This window comes from Sinohyriopsis cumingii, chromosome 6 (assembly GCF_028554795.1).
Source record: "Sinohyriopsis cumingii isolate HCF-2022 chromosome 6, ASM2855479v2, whole genome shotgun sequence".
In the NCBI taxonomy this organism is placed as follows: Eukaryota; Metazoa; Mollusca; class Bivalvia; order Unionida; family Unionidae; genus Sinohyriopsis; species Sinohyriopsis cumingii.
The window spans coordinates 134,958,264-134,979,590 of record NC_142966.1 but is presented as its reverse complement, the minus strand read 5'-3'; the positions used below and the strand labels follow the sequence as shown (position 1 = coordinate 134,979,590).

General features: G+C 34.5%; 1 protein-coding gene across 2 annotated transcripts in view; it reads left to right on the top strand.

The window, feature by feature from the left end:
• The window catches only part of LOC149798047 (heat shock 70 kDa protein 12A-like), an 84,366-nt gene extending 65,130 nt beyond the window's left edge, over positions 1 to 19,236 (top strand). For both annotated transcript variants that reach the window (XM_089963133.1, XM_089963134.1), the window contains exons 4-6: positions 1,614 to 1,838; positions 10,170 to 10,320; positions 10,584 to 19,236. In XM_089963133.1, coding sequence (XP_089819259.1) covers positions 1,614 to 1,838; positions 10,170 to 10,320; positions 10,584 to 11,662 — 1,455 coding nt within the window. In that variant the 3' untranslated portion in view covers positions 11,663 to 19,236. The remainder of the gene's footprint in view (positions 1 to 1,613; positions 1,839 to 10,169; positions 10,321 to 10,583) is intronic.
• The last annotated feature ends 2,091 nt before the right edge of the window (positions 19,237 to 21,327 follow it).

The window sequence follows — 21,327 nt, the reverse complement described above, 5'->3', positions numbered from 1 at the left end:
CGTTTAGCACTTCCTCAATAAAGACAATAATACGAACTCATTTGCAGCATTTGTTTGGTAAACACATATGGATCTATCATGCAGGGACTGATAAGTGCATGCCTGGATGTATCCTTGGTGATATTCATGCAATACCTTAGGAACTGATAAATCAGACTTTTAAAAAGGTCACGATTGATTAGCACGCGCGTTCGTTTTTGGAGGATTCGTACCAGTTTTTAACGACCGCCACAGTTTTTGCACCGTTCAGTATTTCTACTCACACCTACCACATCTTGTTAAGAACACGATCACCATGTGTCCAACGATATTCTTTCACACTTTGCTGCCCGGATAGCGTTGTTTTCCAAATGAGAAATCACGCACATTAATTTGTTCCAAATATATACAGTAATATTAAAACACTTTAATTAGTTAATGTTTATTTGTTCGTGAGTAGTTCAACCCTCGAAGAAATCTTTCGCCCTTGGGAATATTCTTGCGATCGCATTTGGGATTCCGCAGATTCGCCTGACACACACATGTTCGAAAATTGTTAGTGGGGCACAACATATTCAGCAAGCTGGGGTGCTTGTGAGGTCAACATATGACCGTTTAGAATAAGGGCACGTGTGTTTTATTACACCTGTCTAACGAAATGTTATTACCTTGTTTGTGTGATTTATTAAAGGAATATCAAAATCATATGTCATGCTTTCCTGAAATTGGTTTTAGGGAAAATTAATACGTTGTGCCTCCTTTTGATTTTGTATATTTCCAAACGTTGCATTCTCACCTGAAGTATCAGGGAAACCTAAAAATGTAAACCAGAAGCGAATGGTGTTATCAACTGGCACACTAGGTGCTACCATAAGAGCTCGCAATAAAAGAGGTGAAGCATAAATACGAGCTGACTTTGGTGAACTTGCGTCTGTTATTGTCCATGGTCCAATTACACATTAGCGCATACATATTCGTTGATCATTTGGTTTTCAAATATATCAGCATGTTTCGTAATGTCCGTAACATTTTGTTCCAATGTGTCCGCATGTTTCATTATATTCATAACGTTATGTTACAGTAAATCCGTAGTTTGATAAAACAAATGTCTCTGCCTTGAGAAGAACACGCACACATGAAACTTATATGCATATAATATGCACATGCTTTGTTTTCAATTAAACAACATTAATTTATAACGATCGTATAAATATGACGCAAATGGTTTATTTTCCGTTACATTTGCACAATGATGACAATTATATTACTGGTGGTAAGGTTGTTATGTACATTCAAAAAATGAAATCACGTGACCGGTCAGTACTTTTCGTTACTTGCAGCTTGATTTGAAGCACAAATATATATCCGTAACAGGTTAAAAAGAACAACCCTCTTTATTTATATGTCCCTGGTCTATGGACTTGTGTAACATTACTGCACTTGGATGCGTAGACTAGACCTATGTCTTTATTGTTATCGGTTGCATACAAATCATCACTAGAGGGCATGATAACCCAATATCCCATATAACAATTCTAGGTCACATGTTGAGAGAAAACTTCAGTAGACAGATTAGTGAGTTAGGGCTGTTATTAATACTTTCTTGTCTGAAATGCAAAATATCTCGTTCACAGAGTTTTGACCGAAATGCACATCTCGAGGATGAAACACAAAAATCTCTACCAGCAATAACCGTTTTCTCATTGGCTATCCGGTACCTTAAAGAGGACATGTTAGAAATGTGTCATGACAGACTTGCAAGTGGTCATATAAGAGACGATGAGATCAGATGGGTCTTGACGGTTCCTGCTATTTGGAACGACTCTGCTAAACAGTTCATGCGCGAGGCCGCTGTTGAGGTAAATACGTACTGATTAAAGCTCTGTATACTACCATCCATCCCATTTCTTTCTTCGTGTTTGTTTATTTCTCCAGAATACATAAATTAAATAACTTTTATGTATACAACTTCGTCACCAATAGGACCTTTATATTTGCTTGTAGCGCCCATTGTAACCGTTTTTGATTATATAGACTTTAAAAAATAATGAACAGGCAAGTAAGTCAGAGATACTTATTTTAATTTGAAGCGAATAGCGTAGATACTTTTGATTTTACAAAACGTATTAGTAGATGTATGAAGAGATATTGCGACTTAAGGGAATTAACATTACTCCTTAGGATTATCATGTGCGGGCCTCTCTGTCGTCTAAGGGAGATTTAAGATGGACATAAAAGAATGACGTCTTTATACGAATAATGGGAATCAAACATTAGAATTTATAGTTGATAGAGAGAACGTGAAGTCGTATGTTATAAAATGTTCATAGGCTTAACATGTTGGGCCAAGATGACAGAAATGTTCATTTGTTTAACTTAGATTTGACTCCCCAGCACCAAGTCATTTAATATCCAATATCCACAAGACTTTCTATCCATCAACCCACATTTATTATCCAACCTTCTGTTTTGAGTGACCAGCGCCCACTCATTTGCTGAACACACGCGATTGGATGTAAAAGAAGGGTATAACAAGTAGAATTTAAATTCCTTATATACAAAACTAACTACCTTATATCCCGATAACTTCTCTCGTATCAACTGATAAAAGACGTTACACCAAATCCCCATATAACCTCATATTATCTGCTTATAAACAAAAGTGACATCCCCATCTCCCTGTAACTTTCATATCTCCCCCTTTATAGACAAGGTAAGACACTCATACTCCTATAAATTCATCACTTTTCATTTATAACACATAACTACTATCCCATACAAACCAACACAATCCATGTAACGTTTTAAAAATGGAGTAAAATAAATGGGGACAGGCATTAGTTTACCATTAGAATCAAAACACGAACATATCCGTTGTTGTAAATTCCGGATTGTAGCTAATTGTGGAGCACAATTATAATGCTATTTTAGTATTTTACCAACCCAGCCTATTTGCCGAAGGTTTTGTTACTAAGAATGTGTCAAGTGAGACAGATATTGGTTCTTAAAATTTGGAATTTCTGCAATATGTTACGCATTTGCCAATCTAGATTTTGTACACTGATGTATTTAACCTAGTTTACGAATTACAAATAGTATTTTGTTTAAAGTACAATTAATGAAATTTGACCCTGTATGTGTTGAGATCAGAGTGTAATGTATCATATTGTAAATTAGGTCATAATTTGGCGCGAAAATAGAAAATAAATAAAATGTCCTGTTTAAGTTTAAAACTGCAGATTTAGATTACATTAACGCTTCGCATCTCAGCAAACCCAATGGATCTTGTAAGATTATCTTATTATTACTTGTAAAACTTAAAAAGTTACTATATGGAACGAAATGATATTTAAGAGATTTCACATCTTTTCATATCCCATTTTTAATATCTCGACTGGTCTTGGTTTGCCCAATGTCAATTCATTTCGTCAAACACTAGAGTTTTTTTTTTTCGATAAACATTTTTATTTCTTTCTAGCATTCTCCATACATAGGTAGTCATGGGTCGGCGAGCCATCCCACGGACTATTTTGCAATTCATTTTTCTACATAGGTCTTGTCTTCTGTATAAGGTTTCAATTACATAATCTTGTAGCTAATAAAACGGGGAAAATACAAGAGGAAAAAAGGATAGCCTTAAGAAAAAGCACTTTACACACACACACACACACACACACACACACACACACACACACACACACATATATATATATATGTGTGTGTGTGTGTGTGTGTGTGTGTGTTTTCCATTCCTAAAAAATGTAAAAAGTAAAAGGGAAGAAAGTCTGAATCCAGTATGAAATAGAAGTATTGTGAGAATATAAGTATGTAATAAAACTTATTATACTAGTTTAAGATGATATGTTGTGTTCAAATATGTAACCAAGAGATAATTCAAGATTGTAGATACACCAACCGATTTTCATATATAGATCTAAACCATTTCAAGCAATAGACAGAAACAATAACCGTGCTATACTACTAGATTAATAAATGTGTGCCATTCACTTTCAAAACATCCAGGCCTTATGGCTAATTCCATCTCACAAATGCAGTATCGTTTAATGAAGTTTTTACACATAGAATCAAATGGAGGAATTCTTTCATGGCGCATAGAATATACGTATCTTAAAGGTATCGGAAAAATAAAATTAATTACATCCTCTGCTTCTAACATAACTACATTTACTTATATAGCTACAAATCTATGCAGGAAATTAGAATTATTTCTAATCTACTGGCTTCAGTCATTCCAAAACTGTTTCACAGTAGCACAGTTCCCTGAAAGATAACTTAATGTTTCAGGTGATTTCATAGATAAAGTACATTTATTAGTATTTGCTATTCCATTTGTTCTAATAAACTGTTTGTTGCGAGAACTATATGCATCAATTTATACTAAAGCCAAATTAGATTAGAATCTTTTGTAATTTTGTATGTTACGGCATGCCATCACGAAATTATTTTCTGGAAACCTTTGTTTGATAAAATTTCTTGTCCATTCGAATTGGTTTGTAAGATAAAGTTACATTTTCGACTTAGTGCTTTAGTTTTTAAATATTTATGTGCTTTCACCAGGATACTTTACATATTTCTCCAAACCGTCTTAGCTTTAAGGAGACGTATGGTCTTTTAGCAATCCAAGGTTGTTTGCAAAATTTCTGGTTTGTATTTGATTGATAATATATTCACTGTGATTTCATGGATTTAATGACCTGCATGTTGCGTAAAGTTAGTCTCAACGTTATATATTTCGTTTACACTTTGGCCTGAAAGGAAATGTACATGACTCTGGAAAATATCGTCTATAAATAGTATATATTTGAAAAGCATTTGTTGCTTAAAAATTAACGACCCTCCGAGCTGGCTTTTTTCATCATTCATTAAGTCTTCAGTAATAAAATATGAAAAAGTCTCTGGAATAAACCTTTTAATGTATATGTTATAAGAAATTAAAACATCCTTCCAAATTATACTATCAATATCGTCTATGCTCCTTTCTAGATAAATGATGAAAAACGTTTTAAATTCTTTGAAAATATTAAAATAGAGAAACATTAGTTTACTACATATTGTACTATTGGTAAGTATTTTTGGAGAATGCATGACATGTTTTAAGTAAGCCATTGCAAGTCCCCCTTCTTCATAAATTTTATTTATTGCGTTTTATTGTATCAAGCTATCTGATCCATTCCACAAGTACGTGTAGATTATAATATTTGATTTTTTGATTTATTTAGATCAGGATGATTTGGTAAGCTTATTAATATGTGATTTAATTTTCATAACGCACGGGATTTTATCATACTTTTCCCAAAAGGAGTAAGAATTCTCTTCGATCGCTGAGTCAATACTATTTTAATGTCATGTAATTTACAATCACAATTAAGATATATCATGTGAATTAAATATGTAGAGAATAAACTGAGTAACATTGTAAAACTATGATATATACAGCATAAAGTATACTCTACACTCGAACGGATGCTGCTGTTTTTCGTGATTTATATGTATATTACTCTTATTTTCTATATGGTTACATGTCATGCTTTTTAAGGCATCTAAATCTTGGAAATATAGATCTTGTACACTAATTATTGGCTCTATTTGGCATTTAGTTTTTGAATATCAGAGTCATCGGTGCTAAGATAAGATCTGTGTTTTCAACATATCTTGAGGTATATAAGCTTTCATAATATGATTGTATCTCTTGAAGTATTTTGTTTGTTTGGTAAGGATAGTGTCGTCACTTTTTATGATACTTTTCTTATATTTTCTTGAGATAATTTTGGTTTTATAACTTGCCGAAACTTGTCATTTTCTAACCCTGTTCAATCCATCTAACATATACCTCATCATATGACCGTTAAGTTGTTACTGAGGCAATTCTTGTAATTCATTTTGTTTTTCCCATATCAAATTAGTATTAATTATTTCATTATCATTTGACCGCTCCGGTGGCCGAGTGGTTAGAGCGTCCGCCTCGGATGCGGGAGGTCGTGGGTTCGATCCTCGGCCGAGTCATACCAAAGACTTACAAAAATGGTACTAACAGCTGCCTCGCTTGGCGCTCGGTTAGTGTTAGGACTGGTCGGCCCGGTGTCAGGATAATGTGACTGGGTGGGACATCATACTACATGTCTGCGGCATGATGCCCCAGTGCTAGACATCACTATAAACTGCCACATTGCAGACATCTTAGCGATATGACTGAAAAATTGTTAAAGCAACGTTAAAAATCAAAATCACATCACATCACATCATTATCATGTGATGCAGGAAATAATAATTGCTTTAATTAAAGCTTTTCTGTAATCTATCTCTGCCTTTTCTTGAATGAAGAATGAAACATTGTTTCTGCTCTAATCTCCACTGGAACAACTTCAAAACATAATTCATTATTATCTTATGCATTGTTTTTAATATCACTGACATCAATTTGGACATAGGTATCGATACATATTGTAATTTAACGTTTTTAATCATTTCTTTTATTTTTTCAGTATGTAAATTTATTGAGTTATTGAACTTCCAAAATGATTTTCCATTCTTGAAGTTCCCTATTCCATACACTAATGTTAATAGAAAATGGTATATGTTATGCTCTGGTACAATATCCGCAGCATTAATATCGGTATCTCATATACCAGAAAAAATAAGCCTTTCTGTTTTGCTTCTACCCCTCCAAGTGGATTTTTCCTATCCCTCATGAATTTCTCACCAGATATCAATGAGCCCAAATTCATTTGTAATCTATGTCAGTTTCTTTCTTGATCTTGATGTTATCATTCTGAGTTAATTTATATGTATCCTGTTACTTATTCGTAACTAAATTAAAATCTGGGATTGTCAAGTTTCATGATAGTGATTTTAGTCAGTTTTCAACTGTTGTTAACAAATATTAAAGTCTTTATTTGGACTAAACATATTTAAAAAGGTTATGTTCTTATTTTGTTATTTGCATATATAATAATACTCTTATTTCCCTCTGTGTCATTTTGTATTTGCGTTACTTAACTATTGTTTAGAAGAACTGCTACCCATCTAGACTGACTTGAAAAAATGCTGAAAAATAATTTATATCCCATCAGACTACACATGTAACACTCTTCATTTTGTAAAAAAATGTGTATCTTGTATAACAATTACTGTTTTTGTTTACAAAAATATGTCAGACATAACTCCTCTTGGATTTGTCACCTAAACTCTGACAATTCACAGATGTAAGGGTACTTTTATAAGTTATCAGATAAAGTTCTAAAATTATAGCTACTTCGAGTAACTTCTCTGGATAGATATATGTAGCATTTTTCAATGCATGAAACTTTATTATAACTGTACTATAATCCTAAGACGCAAATACAATCTATTGGAACGCATGCCTTTCACATAGTCAGACACAAAACTTTGGCTAGAATTTTCTGTCTGTTAACATTGCATAGCTATTATACTCCAATGCTATAGAAAATATACTTAAGGCGTTATATTACTTTATGCTACCTTAGATTTTAAGTACATGGACTAACATTGGATTGCCCAATGTCCATACATTTGTTACATATCAAGCTTTGCATAAACTTTAGTATGAGCCAAAAAATAATAATTTCAGAGAGAGAGAGAGAGAGAAAGTAATTTGAGAGAGAAAAAGAAAAGAAAAGTAAGAAAAAAAACTTTTAAACTCCATTTTCTGCCCAACACATTTTCGCCTTCATAATAAGCCCCTTTAACTTTAACGTCAATGAATGAAAAGAGACGGTTCACGCAGGTTCTTTTCCTATTCATGTTCAAACACCAAACATTAAACATGAAAGTATTTGCGAGGTTGATGATGTTGTGGACTGAGATTATATTATTATACCCCGCCTAGACCTAATGCATAACTAATACTTCTCAAAGTATTTCCAAATGTACACAAAAAATCCCTAAATTATACAATTTGAGCATGTGTACATGCGTGTGTGTGTGTGTGTGTGTGTGTGAATATCTCAACCATACTTGAAAAAGCAAATCACGGCATATAGACATGTGGTTTTTTATTTTCTTGTAAATAGAAATCACAATAAAATTTCAACGTACATCACGAAACTAATTTTTTCTTTTTCTTGTTCTCTTTCTTTTTCAGAGCGTTCAAATACGTTTTTCTTCATAATTATATCCCAGATGATATTGCAAAATAGCCCTTTACGTTTCGATTGAACGTATTAAAAGATTATGTAAATGTGTTCTCGCAGCTCCAAAAATAAATTTTGAAACCTTTCGTCTGCAGTATCCAGTAGAATACTATTTTTTACTACCCAAGGGAAGGTAGCGAGAGAATGGAAAACATCTGGAATGTTCTGGGAAAGCTGTGTTTTATAACCCCATTCGCGAAGTCTCACACCACAACTGAAACACTGCAATTAGTCACGTTGTCACTTTAGACAAATCGTTTATTTTCTAAATATTGGTGACTGGATCCTTTCATATATAGGCCAGTGTCCTCCTGAATGTCCAAAACAACTTTCAAAATCTTCAAGCCAGACAAAGTCAAAGGAAAAGTGTATTCTCTTGATGATCTAGTGGTATTCATAATAGTTTGTAAGTGTATTAGCAGAGCTGCAATATCGTGCTGTATCGCTTACGTCGCGGGATATAGCGTCACTCTACACATTCGTCTTCTTTGAGTTTTAGTTATTGGGTCGATCACATTGTTTATATGCCGATTTCATCATCTCGGGGAGCCTTTGTGCTATCTCGATGAACGCACCATTTGAATCACCATTGCCAATTGATATACTATCCAGCACCTAGTTATCTTACATCCACTACTCGCACTATACTATCAACACACCACTTGGAGTGATCATTACCAAGTGTTCTGATATCCAGTATTCATATATCTACCATCCAAAAACCATACTATACCATACATTTGCCTTGGAGTGACCATTTGCCAATTAAATACTATCTACAACACAGTTATCTATTAACAATTGCACTATGCAACCAGCACTCAGTCTGAGTGAGCAGTTCCTAGCGATCTTCTATCCAGCAAGCCGCTTAGAGTGACAAACACCCAGTGATCTACTTACTATCGATCACTTTGTTTAGGGTGATCAACGCCCAGTCATGTACTACCCACTTGACCGCCACATTTACCAGCCAACATACCTAATTATGAATCGTATACGTTAGAAGTGAGCGTAACCAATTATCTAATATTCGAAAAGCTCTTGTAGTTACCAATGTCCAATTATCCAGTTCCCAATCACATGCTATCCATCAGCCCCCACCAACTATTCAACACACCATACTTGCTATCAAGTACATTCTTTGAAGTGACCGTAGCCCAGTTGTTTACTATTTAACGCCCAGTGATCTACTATTTAATACCCTATATTTGCTATCTATCAAGTGTTTGGTAATGATTAACTCCTCCCATTTGTTATCTCTCACGTTTGGGTAGTGATTAATGCCTTACACTTTCTATTCATTACACCATTTAGAGTGACCAACACCAACTCATCTGCTAACCACGCAGGGTAGGATGTAAAAAAAGGATGTGTACAATATAATTTAAATCCTCTATACCGAACTCTAACTTCCCTATCTCTCTATAAATTATGTATAATCCCTTCATATGCAAACTAAAACCTATATCTCCAGAATATTTCCTACCACTTTTTTCTTAAACAAATTATCCATGTTAGCCCGCCAGTGAAGTGGATGGAGAGCAATAATGGTAGATATATTAAAATATACATTTATGCAATTACATATTGAGTAAAAATGATAGAAAGTGGTAGGAGTACTCACATATATAAACAAACATAACCTTCTTTGGTCTTTTGCAAATTGTTCTTTTTATTTATCACATTTCAGATCTATTAGGACTTGTTCGAAAAGATAAGGGAATGAATATTCTAAACTGAGTAGGATGCCTACAAACAATGCAGTAAAATGACTTTATTGCGATGTCATACTCAAGTAGTGGTGTTTTTCCTATGCAGTCGAAACTTTTTGATCCGTAGTTTTTATTTGATTTCTAATTATTAACTGAGGAAACTCTAATAATTGTGTTCATTCCTCCATTATACAACTAAGTGAATACAATTCATTTACTGGTGTTGTTACAGTAAAACAATATTTTGAAAACATTATATAAAATATGTCTTCAGACCATTTACAAATGAATCGTATTTCTTTATCAGGCAGGAATTGCGAATGTGAGCTTGAAGATAGCACTTGAGCCAGAAACAGCATCTATATTTTGCTGCCTTCTCCCAGTAGAAAAGATGATTATGGGAGGGGGAATAGAGTCGTTTAAACCGGGCGCAAGATACATGGTCTTAGATGCAGGAGGTTATTTCATTTTTTTATTTTATGATAAGAAAACTTTTCTTCATGCTATCGTGTAACGGTATTTTTCAAATGTTGCTTTAATAAACATAAATTGTTATTGGTGATTTTAAACAACATTTTATGAAGGTCAAAGTGATATGTATTATATTATTGGTATTGTAGTACCAACGAATACCTAAATATAGACATGTCTGACACTTGTACCTATTTATTACCCTTGAACAAACGGAAACAATTTTAGCTGCAATTTATTTTGTCCTCAGGTGGAACGGTTGATATCACCATCCATGAGGTACTACCAGGAGGAAAATTAAAAGAATTGCTCAAAGCCAGTGGGGGTGCCTGGGGAGGAACTCAAGTTGACGAAGACTACAAACAATTTATTATTAGCCTTGTTGGGACTCCTGTCTTCCAGCGCTTCCAGCGTGAGAGCAAAGAAAGTTATCTTGAAATGTTCAGAGATTTTGAATTAAAGAAAAGAGAAATAGCTCCAGACAAAAATGCAAAAAACAAAGATGCAAAAGTATCTATCAGGCTTCCTTTGTCTTTGAAACAAATATTTGAAAAAGAGACCAGCGAAGATCTTGGAAATGCTATCAAACAAACCAAATATGCCAACAAAGTGTCACTTGTGGGTGATAAACTACGCGCAGATTCTTCTATAATGCAAGACCTTTTCTCTAAAGCAATCCAAAGCACCGTAACCCACGTGAAGGAACTGATGAAAGACACACGTGTCAAGGGGGTATCAAATATTTTGATGGTTGGGGGGTTTTCTGAATCCAAGATGCTCCAATATGCAATTAGATCAAACTTTCCCAGTGTCAAGGTCATCATACCACAGGAAGCCAGTTTAGTGGTGCTGAAGGGAGCTGTAGTCTTCGGTCATAATCCATCGTCTATTTTACAGCGTGTATGCAAATACACATATGGGGTTGATAGCATGGTTCCATTCGACAATGAAAAGCATGACATCCGGAAGCGAAATGTATTCGAGTATGGGCCATATTGTAACGACATCTTTGATAAATATGTTGAAATAGGCCAAACTGTCGCACTAAATGAGACAACCAAGGAAAAATCTTACCTACCGATGACAGAAGATCAAAGTAGCGTTGGATTTACAATATATGCCTCAACCCAGAAATCTCCTATGTACGTCACAGATGACGGATGTGTGAAGCTTGGGTACGTTAGCTGTCGAATTCTCGATAAAAGTGTGCCAATTGAGCAGAGAAGTGTTCTTTTCTCCATGAGTTTTGGAGGCACTGAAATCGAAGTTACAGCGAAAGAGGAAAGAACAGGAAAGGCTACAAAAGCCACCGTCAATTTTCTCGGTTAGATAATACGATAGTAAGTTTTTGTAACTTTAATAGGGAGGTACCTGAATGTCGAAGTAGAAAATAATAATACACTTGAAAAAGACTTTTTGATTAGCAGTGCACTCCTAGGAGAAGCAATAAATATTGACATTATTTCGATAGTTAGATCGCTTTGTGGCTTTATTTTATAGCGCAGTTTATCATCGCCGAATTAATGTACAATTATATTTCATTGTTTGGACGGACATAATACAAACATAATGTGTCACAACGAACTGTCAACGGTCATTTTTACGGCTTATGCCTCGACAAATTGGTCGTCGATATTAACAAATAAAAATATTCGGTTTTATCGGCAAATAACCATAAAATAATTAATCTAATGTTATATTCCAATTAGCAAGATTTACTTACTGAATTAGACAAACGTCCATGCTAAAAGTCTAGGCAAAATAAGAGAAATATGTGCAACTACATCGTGGGTCATTGTACAAATAGACACCAGACAGAGAGGAATATGTATGTTTTTCATGTGTAGCTGTCTGTATTAATTTCCACATAACGTGGTTTCTGCTGTAGGAATACGGAATGACTGTGTTAGAGGAGACTCAACTGCTTGGTCGTCATGCGAGTTTTTCTGTTAGATAAAAATTCTTATACCAGGGACCATGTTCCATACATTTTGGGGTGATGTTGTCATCATACCACAGGAAGCCAGTTTGGTCGTCATTAAGGTAGCTCTAGACTTGGGTCACAAACCATCGTCTATTTTACAGCTGTACACAAATACAGATATGGGGTTGATAAGAACATTCCCTTGGACAATGAAAAGCATGACATTCAGAAGCGAAAAGAATACGAAGATAGACCATATTGTTCGGACATCCTTGATAAGTATGTTGAAATAGGCAAGACGGTCGGGCTAAACGAGTTATCCAAGGAAAAGTCGTATTCTCCGACGACAGCAAATCAAAGTAGCATTGGATTTACAACATATGCCTCAACCCAAAAATCTCCAATGTGAGTCACAGATGAGCGATGTTTTAGAGCGTGGGTACGTTAGCTGTCAAATTCTTGATAAAAGTGTGCTAAATGAGCAGAGAAATGTTTTCCCCATGATTCTCGGTAGCACTGAAATTGAAGCTACAACAAAAAAGAAAAGAACAGGAAAGTCTACAGAAGCCACCGTCAATTTTCTCGGGTAGAGAATACGATAGCAAGTGTTTTAAACTGTATTTCGGACTTACCTGAACGTCGAAGTGGAAGATAGTTATACACTTGAAAAGGACACATTGATTAGCAGTGTGCTCCAAGTGGTAGCCATGAGCAATGACTATCGATAGTTAAATAACCTTGTGGTTTTGTTTCATAAATCAGTATGTTATCGCAGAAATAATATAATATTCTATCTCACTGTTTAGATAGACAAATACAAAACTATTCTGTCACAATTTACTATTAACCTTTTATTACTCCGTGATAGACCAATGGTCATCGATTTTAACGAAATGAAAATAGTCTGTTTTATCACCAAATGACCATAACATAATTATTCTAATATTATCTTCGGTCAGATCTACAGACTTGTGGGGAAACTGATATACTATAAAAAACTGGTACAACATTTTAAATTCACATTTTTCCCTAACATTTTATTCCTCTGCAGAGAACCAGCAGTTACTCCTCGCATGCTTTACGGTATCTCTAAAGAGGTCTGTATTGTCTCTTGATTGCCTTGGCTGCACGAAGTGAATGCCGATTAGTAGGATTCATTAATCATTGTAAAGACCGAGTGTCTTTTTTATTGACATCCATGGTTGTTTTTTTTTTACATGCGATGGAAAAAGCCAAATACATCGATTGGATTCATGCGGAAGCAGAACTTCTCGGCCTTTTCCATCGCATGCTAGTAAAAAAATCATCGGATGTAAATAACGCTTCTGCTCCACAGCTACTAAGCACTTCTGAAAGAGGGGCGGTTATACGACGAAACTGTGTGCATTTACAACAAGGATAGTAGGGAGAATGTTCACATACCTCTATACTACATTTATATACTGTGAGTGAACGTGTTTTATATGTGATATTAAGGATACAACACGCAGCCTAAAGTATGCACATCTTATCGAAGTAGCCCTATCCATGTGATCGAGAAAGGAATTTGAACTAGTTCAAAGTTCAAAGCAGACTAACATTAGCAGTTATTACAATAGGGAAAATGAATATTGCCATAGTAGACAATAATAAGATTTGATAGTGGAATAATTCAATTATAAAACAAAAATAAAACTTGGAACATTATCAGCGAGACATTTTACAAATTACCTTTTAGGTCTAATAAGTGAAAATGATTAAGTTGAGCTATTCGTCTTCTGAGAGATGTTCATCTGAAGTAAGGCCAATCTGTAGAATCTGTAACCCATCAATCATTCACCATGAAATAAAACGTTATTTTAATTATATCTAAGATATACCAGGTAAACATAATTCGTAGAAGCTAAACATAAATCAAACTACTAATCAACGTAACCAGCAAAGAGGTTTCAACAGCTTTGCGTCAAAAATAAAATAGATCAAGTAAGTTACAACGGTAGAAAATGAATATAGTTATGTTCGAATTTTATATGAATATCATGTTTTATCATGCAAGTCAAAATCAGACTTTATTCTCCTATATTTTTCTGGCAATATAGAATACGAAATTCTCATTTTGTTTCAGAATAAGCAGATACTCAAATATATCGTTATATCAACGTGATTTAAATGCATTATCCGAAGATCCTAAGCTGTAAATAATGGAATCTATTTCAATATCATGAAACTATCATGAATTAAAACCCAAAAGTAGCACAATGTTTAGAAATGATGGGTATTGAATATAATGATGTGAGCATTTAGCTATAATAATAATAATAATAATAATAATAATAATTATTATTATTATTATTATTATTATTATTGACACATCTTCAAACCATTGGATATTGAACAGTACCTAGAACAGTTAATACTTTCATTCAAGATATACAATGTTCACAATATGCACATTTCACATTAATCTAAAGTTGTCCTTTTTAAGATATATATATATATATATATATATATATATATATATATATATATATATATATATATATATATATATGTACTCTTGATGGTGCCACAGTTTGAACAATATTGTATGTACTAGCAAACAATACTAACATAGCTACTCGGTCCTATATAGTTGTATTCATATTTAACATACTCCATCTCACACGCACTACGTGAGAGGATGTTTCAAATTATATCCATATATCTTAGAAGATTTCATAAGTTGTTGGTATTTTTGAATACTTCTACATGTATGTGCTAGTTGAATCTTTCAAACTTCACGGTGATCTGTTCACACACCGGATACGAATCTGTGCAAAACTGCAAACTATTGTCTATACTGTCGTATGCAACCCTCGCAAGAAAAGTTTCACGTATTTAGATGTGGTTTCTTGGTTGCTCTCCATCATGTCTGGAATGTTCAAAGCATGCAGCATTTTTTCACATTTGACTTCTGTTCTTTAAACATGTTTCAAAGGACATTAAAATATATATTCCAAATATTTCTTTAAAATCGTTTTTCAACTGTCATGATAAATTTAGTTTTTGTAATATTTCTTTGAGTGCTATATCTTGAATGATGGACTGGATGGCTGCAGCAGTTGGCAACATTTAACTTTCACGGGATTCAAAAACCTCCAACAGTTTGTCGATGGCAACTAACTCAAGCTGATCAAATGCTGCTTGAATGATGGTTCTTTCAGAGACTGGTATGAATTTAAGAATCACTCTATCACGATTTGTTGTATTCATAGCAAATATCACATTTTCAAAGGGAAGTTGTTCAAGTTGCATTTGAAAGTATTTCAGCGTTGATCAACCATCCATGTGATTCTACCAAATGGCGTCCATTCAGCTTTACCCATGTCATATATGTAAATCGACATCAGCACACTGAAATATTATTTCACGGTATTCTTGAAGTGTCTACAACAGACCTGACTGCATTTAGCAATCACTTTATTGTATCGTTGGTGACTATGTAGATATGCTTCCAAGTCTCAGCAGAGAAAGCAGTTCCAAACCTGATGATGCAGCTAGTATAGAGGTGTTGCACGTGACACTTTTGATGACAATGGCCTATAAGTGGTGTTGATTATGATGCTACATTATCCAGTCGATGGGTAGATTTCTTAGAGCAGGTGTCGGCATCCTATGAGATGCCAGAGTCTTTGGAAAGGCACACGATACTAGCTGCATATGTTTATTGCATATACCATACTTTATGGAAAGGAACGCGATATGAGTAGCAGTTTTGTATTGCATGTACCAAAACTGATACTTAAATTAAACGGACGAAACATAACTTGGGTTTCGCACATGCGAGTTTACTCTAACGTTATCCTGAAACGCTATGAATATATGTTGTGGCGCCGACACTCCCTGATGTGATGCTGTTTGCCATATAAATAACCCAACAACGTTACTCTGGACACTGTCTGAGGTCATCGTCAACCATTATAACTTTGACTTGCCACCGCTGTCCATGAAAGAGATCAGCCGTTGTTCTTCAACGAGTTATGGTGTCATTGTTTGCATCCACAACGAAAGTTTTGTCAGCATTAATTTACCAGGATCACCAACAGGGATCCAGACTGCATAGTGTTGTCGGTGGCTTTTATGACTAGCATAATTCTTTGTTTAGTGCCTAAAATAACTTTTGTGACATTTCTGCAGATTACTGAAATATAAGACCTTGGAATCGACGTGATGAGAATCTCACATTAAACACCTCATTCACCGATGCATATGCATCGCCAGCTCCGTTCATCGTTACGTTGCGGCTGTTGGAGTGATCAGTGGTATCCTTCGCGAACATCACTGGTGGACCAGCATGCCTTGAATAATGATCAGAATATCTTGCCATATCTGGTAAAGTAGTGGCAACGTCGACAAGATGGATACATGATTAATTATGTTTTCTTCCTACAGTCACGTACGTGGCACTTGTTAACCACGTCATAACACTATTTTGAACAAAACCAACTCAAACATCAGTTGCAAATGCTGTATCATCTGCTTTTAGAAGTCTTCCTTCGATCTCATTGATTGCCCTGGCAGGTAGAAAATATCTGCTTGTGTCCTGCACTTGTAGCTCGATTAGTCCACATGCGTCAGGAGCACCTGCATCATACGAATACTACTGATAATCACGCACTGATTCATCTTTGTGGACTTGTCCATCTATGTCAGATGCTTTAACATTTTTATTTACATTCGTTGTTGTCTGAAACGACCGTCAAGCCAGACCACTTCGGGCTATTAGACATGCTGTTATATTTTATCTCTCTCTGGGTGACTACTTGTTGTTTTGTCGGTGATGGTACTCCATCGAATTGAACCAAGACAATGCAAATCATTTAGATAATAATGTTGCCGACGGTGCGTTTTTGTGTATGTTTATGTTTCTCTCTACAATTTCAAATATAATGCAAAGAATAAATACTACAAACCTATCTTGTAATAAACTAATTTGCAGTTTTTCTATAACAATTGCTACAATTGCAATTTTGAAAAGTAAGATCTTTGATTTAAGAAAAGTGCGTATTAATGGAATGCGAATAAGTTTAATTAAATTCTTGTTCTTTCCATTTATTTCAGTTCTAATTGTGTCAGTAATACCTTTTAATGATAGGTTCATATACTTTCTGTAGCGCTTGTTCTTTGAGTAAACACGAGCAAAATTAAGAAATGAGAATCCAGACATGTTGTTTAGACTTTAGAGTTGAAAAGGAATCGTGTCCAAAATTAATCTTTTCCCTCACCCATCAGCCATTTTTTAACTTTCGTTCCATGATGTTAAAGAAAGATAACTCTTTGTATCTTAATAAAGTCATTGAAGCAAGTTACAGGAAATAGGCGGTACTAAAGGCTGATACAGTTCATAGAATAAAAAAGCGTCGGCATCCACTATAGTGTACGAGTTGAGTCAATTTCCTTTGCAGTATGTGCCATTAATGATGGATAGCTGAGAGGGAATCATTGATCATTATCAATAAACCAGACAGCATATTACTTTGTAATGTAATCAACTTCCCTGTTTATGTCTTCTCCAATTTAATTAACGTTCTATTTGCCCACATTTTGAATGTGTGTATTGTAACTTTTACGTGCCAACTCTCAGAATTAAGGCATTATTAGAGTATCGTTCAGACGTATTACCTTGGAAAAAGTAAGACTCATTGAACAACGCTAAATTTCGTATATTTACCATAAACGTAACATGTTGGAGAACTAGTGTATTAATGTAACAACTGCGACTTTTAAAAATCGTTCTGCCTATTAAAATCGAAAGTGAATGTTCGCCAAAACATTCGTGCAATGATGTTTCATCTCATCGCCAACCATAGTTATATCTGGCTTCTGGGTCTTCATTCCAGCTTGTTCATTGAAAAGTCACTTTTCGTGTCGAATTATTACACGGAATGACTGGTGAATTTTCTGCTATGGATTTTCTTCTAAAGTGAGCAAAAAAAAAAAAAAAAAACACATGCAAAATTCGATCTCTGGTGCTCTATCTGTCTTAATAAAGTTTCATTGCCTTCCTTATCTTAATATGTTAATTCGACTTATTTAGTACGAAAAGGGACTATATTACAGCATAGCGAGAAAAGATTCATCCAGCACATAATTTTGTAATTAAATCTAAATGTTAATCGAAACGTCAATGATTTTGTTTTCGTTATTGTAGTGCAGAGATTATGTTCCCTGTGTTCTTCATGAAAAAGGGGTATAAATAAGCACTAACTTGAACAATTCCACAATAGGGTTGAATTTTCTACATCGTCCAGATCAGTCAAATGTTGAACTTGTTCTCACAAATTTGTTTTAAACTCTTTATTAATTAATAGAATTTCCATATTTTAATGATGTTAATCTGTTAATACTCAGACTGATAAATGATAATGATACAAGCGTATTTTTTTCTTTCTTTCTTTTTGAATTTTTGGGGGAGAGTTGGGGGGTGCTTTCGAAATCTATTCGACCGAGCACATTTCAATGACATAATTCCCTGAACTACTTCATTATGCGAAGTAAATGATTCAATAGGTTTACCAACCATCACATCCTAAGTAATATCCACGTAGATTACTTAAAAATATGTGTTTTTGCAACATAATATTGGTATGAAAATTCGAACTATCATTCTCAAAATTGTTTGATTATTACTTCCATCTTGGCACACGATTCTTTTACCATAAATTATAAATTGCCTATGGGAAGAATGTGTTATTGAATGTTTTCATTTCATAACTTACCATCGTTATGTTATCAATTAACCCCTTTTCACGATCTTTATGCAGAACACATATAGGTTTGTTTCCCGTGGGTCAGTGGTTCTTCTAGGAATCTTCCTCCACTAAATATACTGACCGCCATGGCTAGCCGAGCTTGTGCTGAAAAATGGCGTTAAAACCTACAAAACCAGACCAGTTCGCCTAGTTGCACTTCAGCTCTCAAAATATTGAGCATGAACAATTAAAGTTTGTTTAAAATCCTACAGTATTGTGGTTGCTTTTTTTTTTTTCTTCCTTACTGAAGCTCAGTAAGTGAGAGCAAATGTGTCCAATAAATCTGTGCATATACAAGTATAAGAAACAACTTGTTTCTTTCATCTTACAGGTGCTGCCAAAACGTAACACATCACTATAAGTAATATTTTGTTTATATTCTAAACCCGTTTATGTTATTTTTCGATAAAAATACATTGCGGAAAAATAAAACTGAATTGAGTTTAACCTTTAAATAACGAATGGTATATGCTCATGTGCGCATGTCATGCCTAAATGCCAAAGTAAGGAGAAAATTTTCAAACATTAATTGAAAATATGTGCCAGTTAAAACGCAGTTACAATTTAAAACCTACAAGCTATCTCTGTCATTGCTTATTCTGGATGGCATATGTAACAGCTTTTTATATTATTATCCTCCAGGACGATTGTTTGGCTGATGAAACAACTTCAGCCTAATATTTAAGTTCGAGATTCAAATATCTTATTTCCCTATGAACAATTCCTGAGATGACATAAATCATAAGTTTCCGACATGTCAGCTAACTAACCTATATATATCCTTTTCCATGTTGAAACATTATTACATAAGGCTATTTTGTTGTTACTTTTGTTGTCTTATTTTTGTATTGTTGTTTGTTTGTATTTTGTACAAATCGGATTAAAGGTCGCGTTTGATACATATGAATAGGTTCAGGGCGTCAGTTATCAAGTCTAACGTATTCCACATCCCAAAAAGTTATTTTTCCCATGTGGAACATTACAGTGATTTCATTGAACTGAATAGCTTCAGTGAAATTCAACATATGTGATTTGAAACTCTTTCAGTTAGATGAAGCTCTGGTATTCCGAGAAAACATTATTACTACATTCAGTTAATCAAACCAAACATTGTTTTGAAATAATTACACACGTACTGGTTAACTTTAAGAATAATAGTCTGTGTAATGTCGGAGTATTTAACTTATATAACAACTGAAAACTGTACATGCCAAAAGATTCAACCATTCCAAAATCACAGTACATTTTATAGGCTGATATGCACTTCATTGCACTAGTTTCAATTGTTTCTTTAAGTGGAGCACCATTATTGAGATCACATCTGTTTCCCTCATCTGAAATCATGTCGGCAGGTCCTAAATCACTGAAGCAAGTTAATGTAAATACCCATTGTTAAGCATTGAAGGTCCTATGCATATTTACAGAACCTGCAAATATGATTATCAACCGTATTGATGCATACCACATTTTATTCCCTTTTTATTTACATTTACTTCAACTGATGTCACTGTATCCTTCATGATAGTTTGCGAAGTCTGTCCAGAATGATTAGATAAAAATCATCTGAGCAATCCAAAGGTCTGACCATACAAAACTTCCAGCTGAAAGTCTGTATCATGTGCTATAGGTAACCAGTTCCCTTACACTCAATCGTTTGCGTTGCTTTTCCTGCAACAACACCAGAGTACCTTCAAGTCATGTTAACATATTCAGCTTTATGCTGAAAATGTTCTGCTAGAAATCACTTGAACGCATTTGGCTGAGGCCATCTTATTCAGTGATCTTTATTTTGAAGAAGGCATTCATTAAGGAGGAATTGGGACTTATTGGAGTCAAGGGAGGTAACAAATGTGAGCACTGTTGACCAAGAAAGCATTATTGTGAACAGCAAATAAGACTAATTTCACCCGATTACCTTTTGTCCTATAGTTCATCTGTTTCAAGAGTGTTTGATACATAAAAGCCTGCAACGCAGAATTAATCCGAACCAGGATAATATTGTCCATTATCAGTTAGAACAGCCGGAAATTCCTATTTTCAAGCTTTTCCATAAAAAAGGAATCTTAGTCCAACCTAGAATTACCCATGAGAAGAAAAACAGACTATTTTATTTTTCTTCTCTGCGATTTATATTTTCTCAGATCAAAGCAAAGACGTAACAAATGAATAAAAATAAATAATATTTACGTAGAGTTTCATTCTGCAAGCCAAATATTAAATTAGTTGTTCTTGATAGTATACCCCAATGACTTTGCACACTAAGACAGTGTTAAAGATAGGTTAGAATTAGCTAATACAAA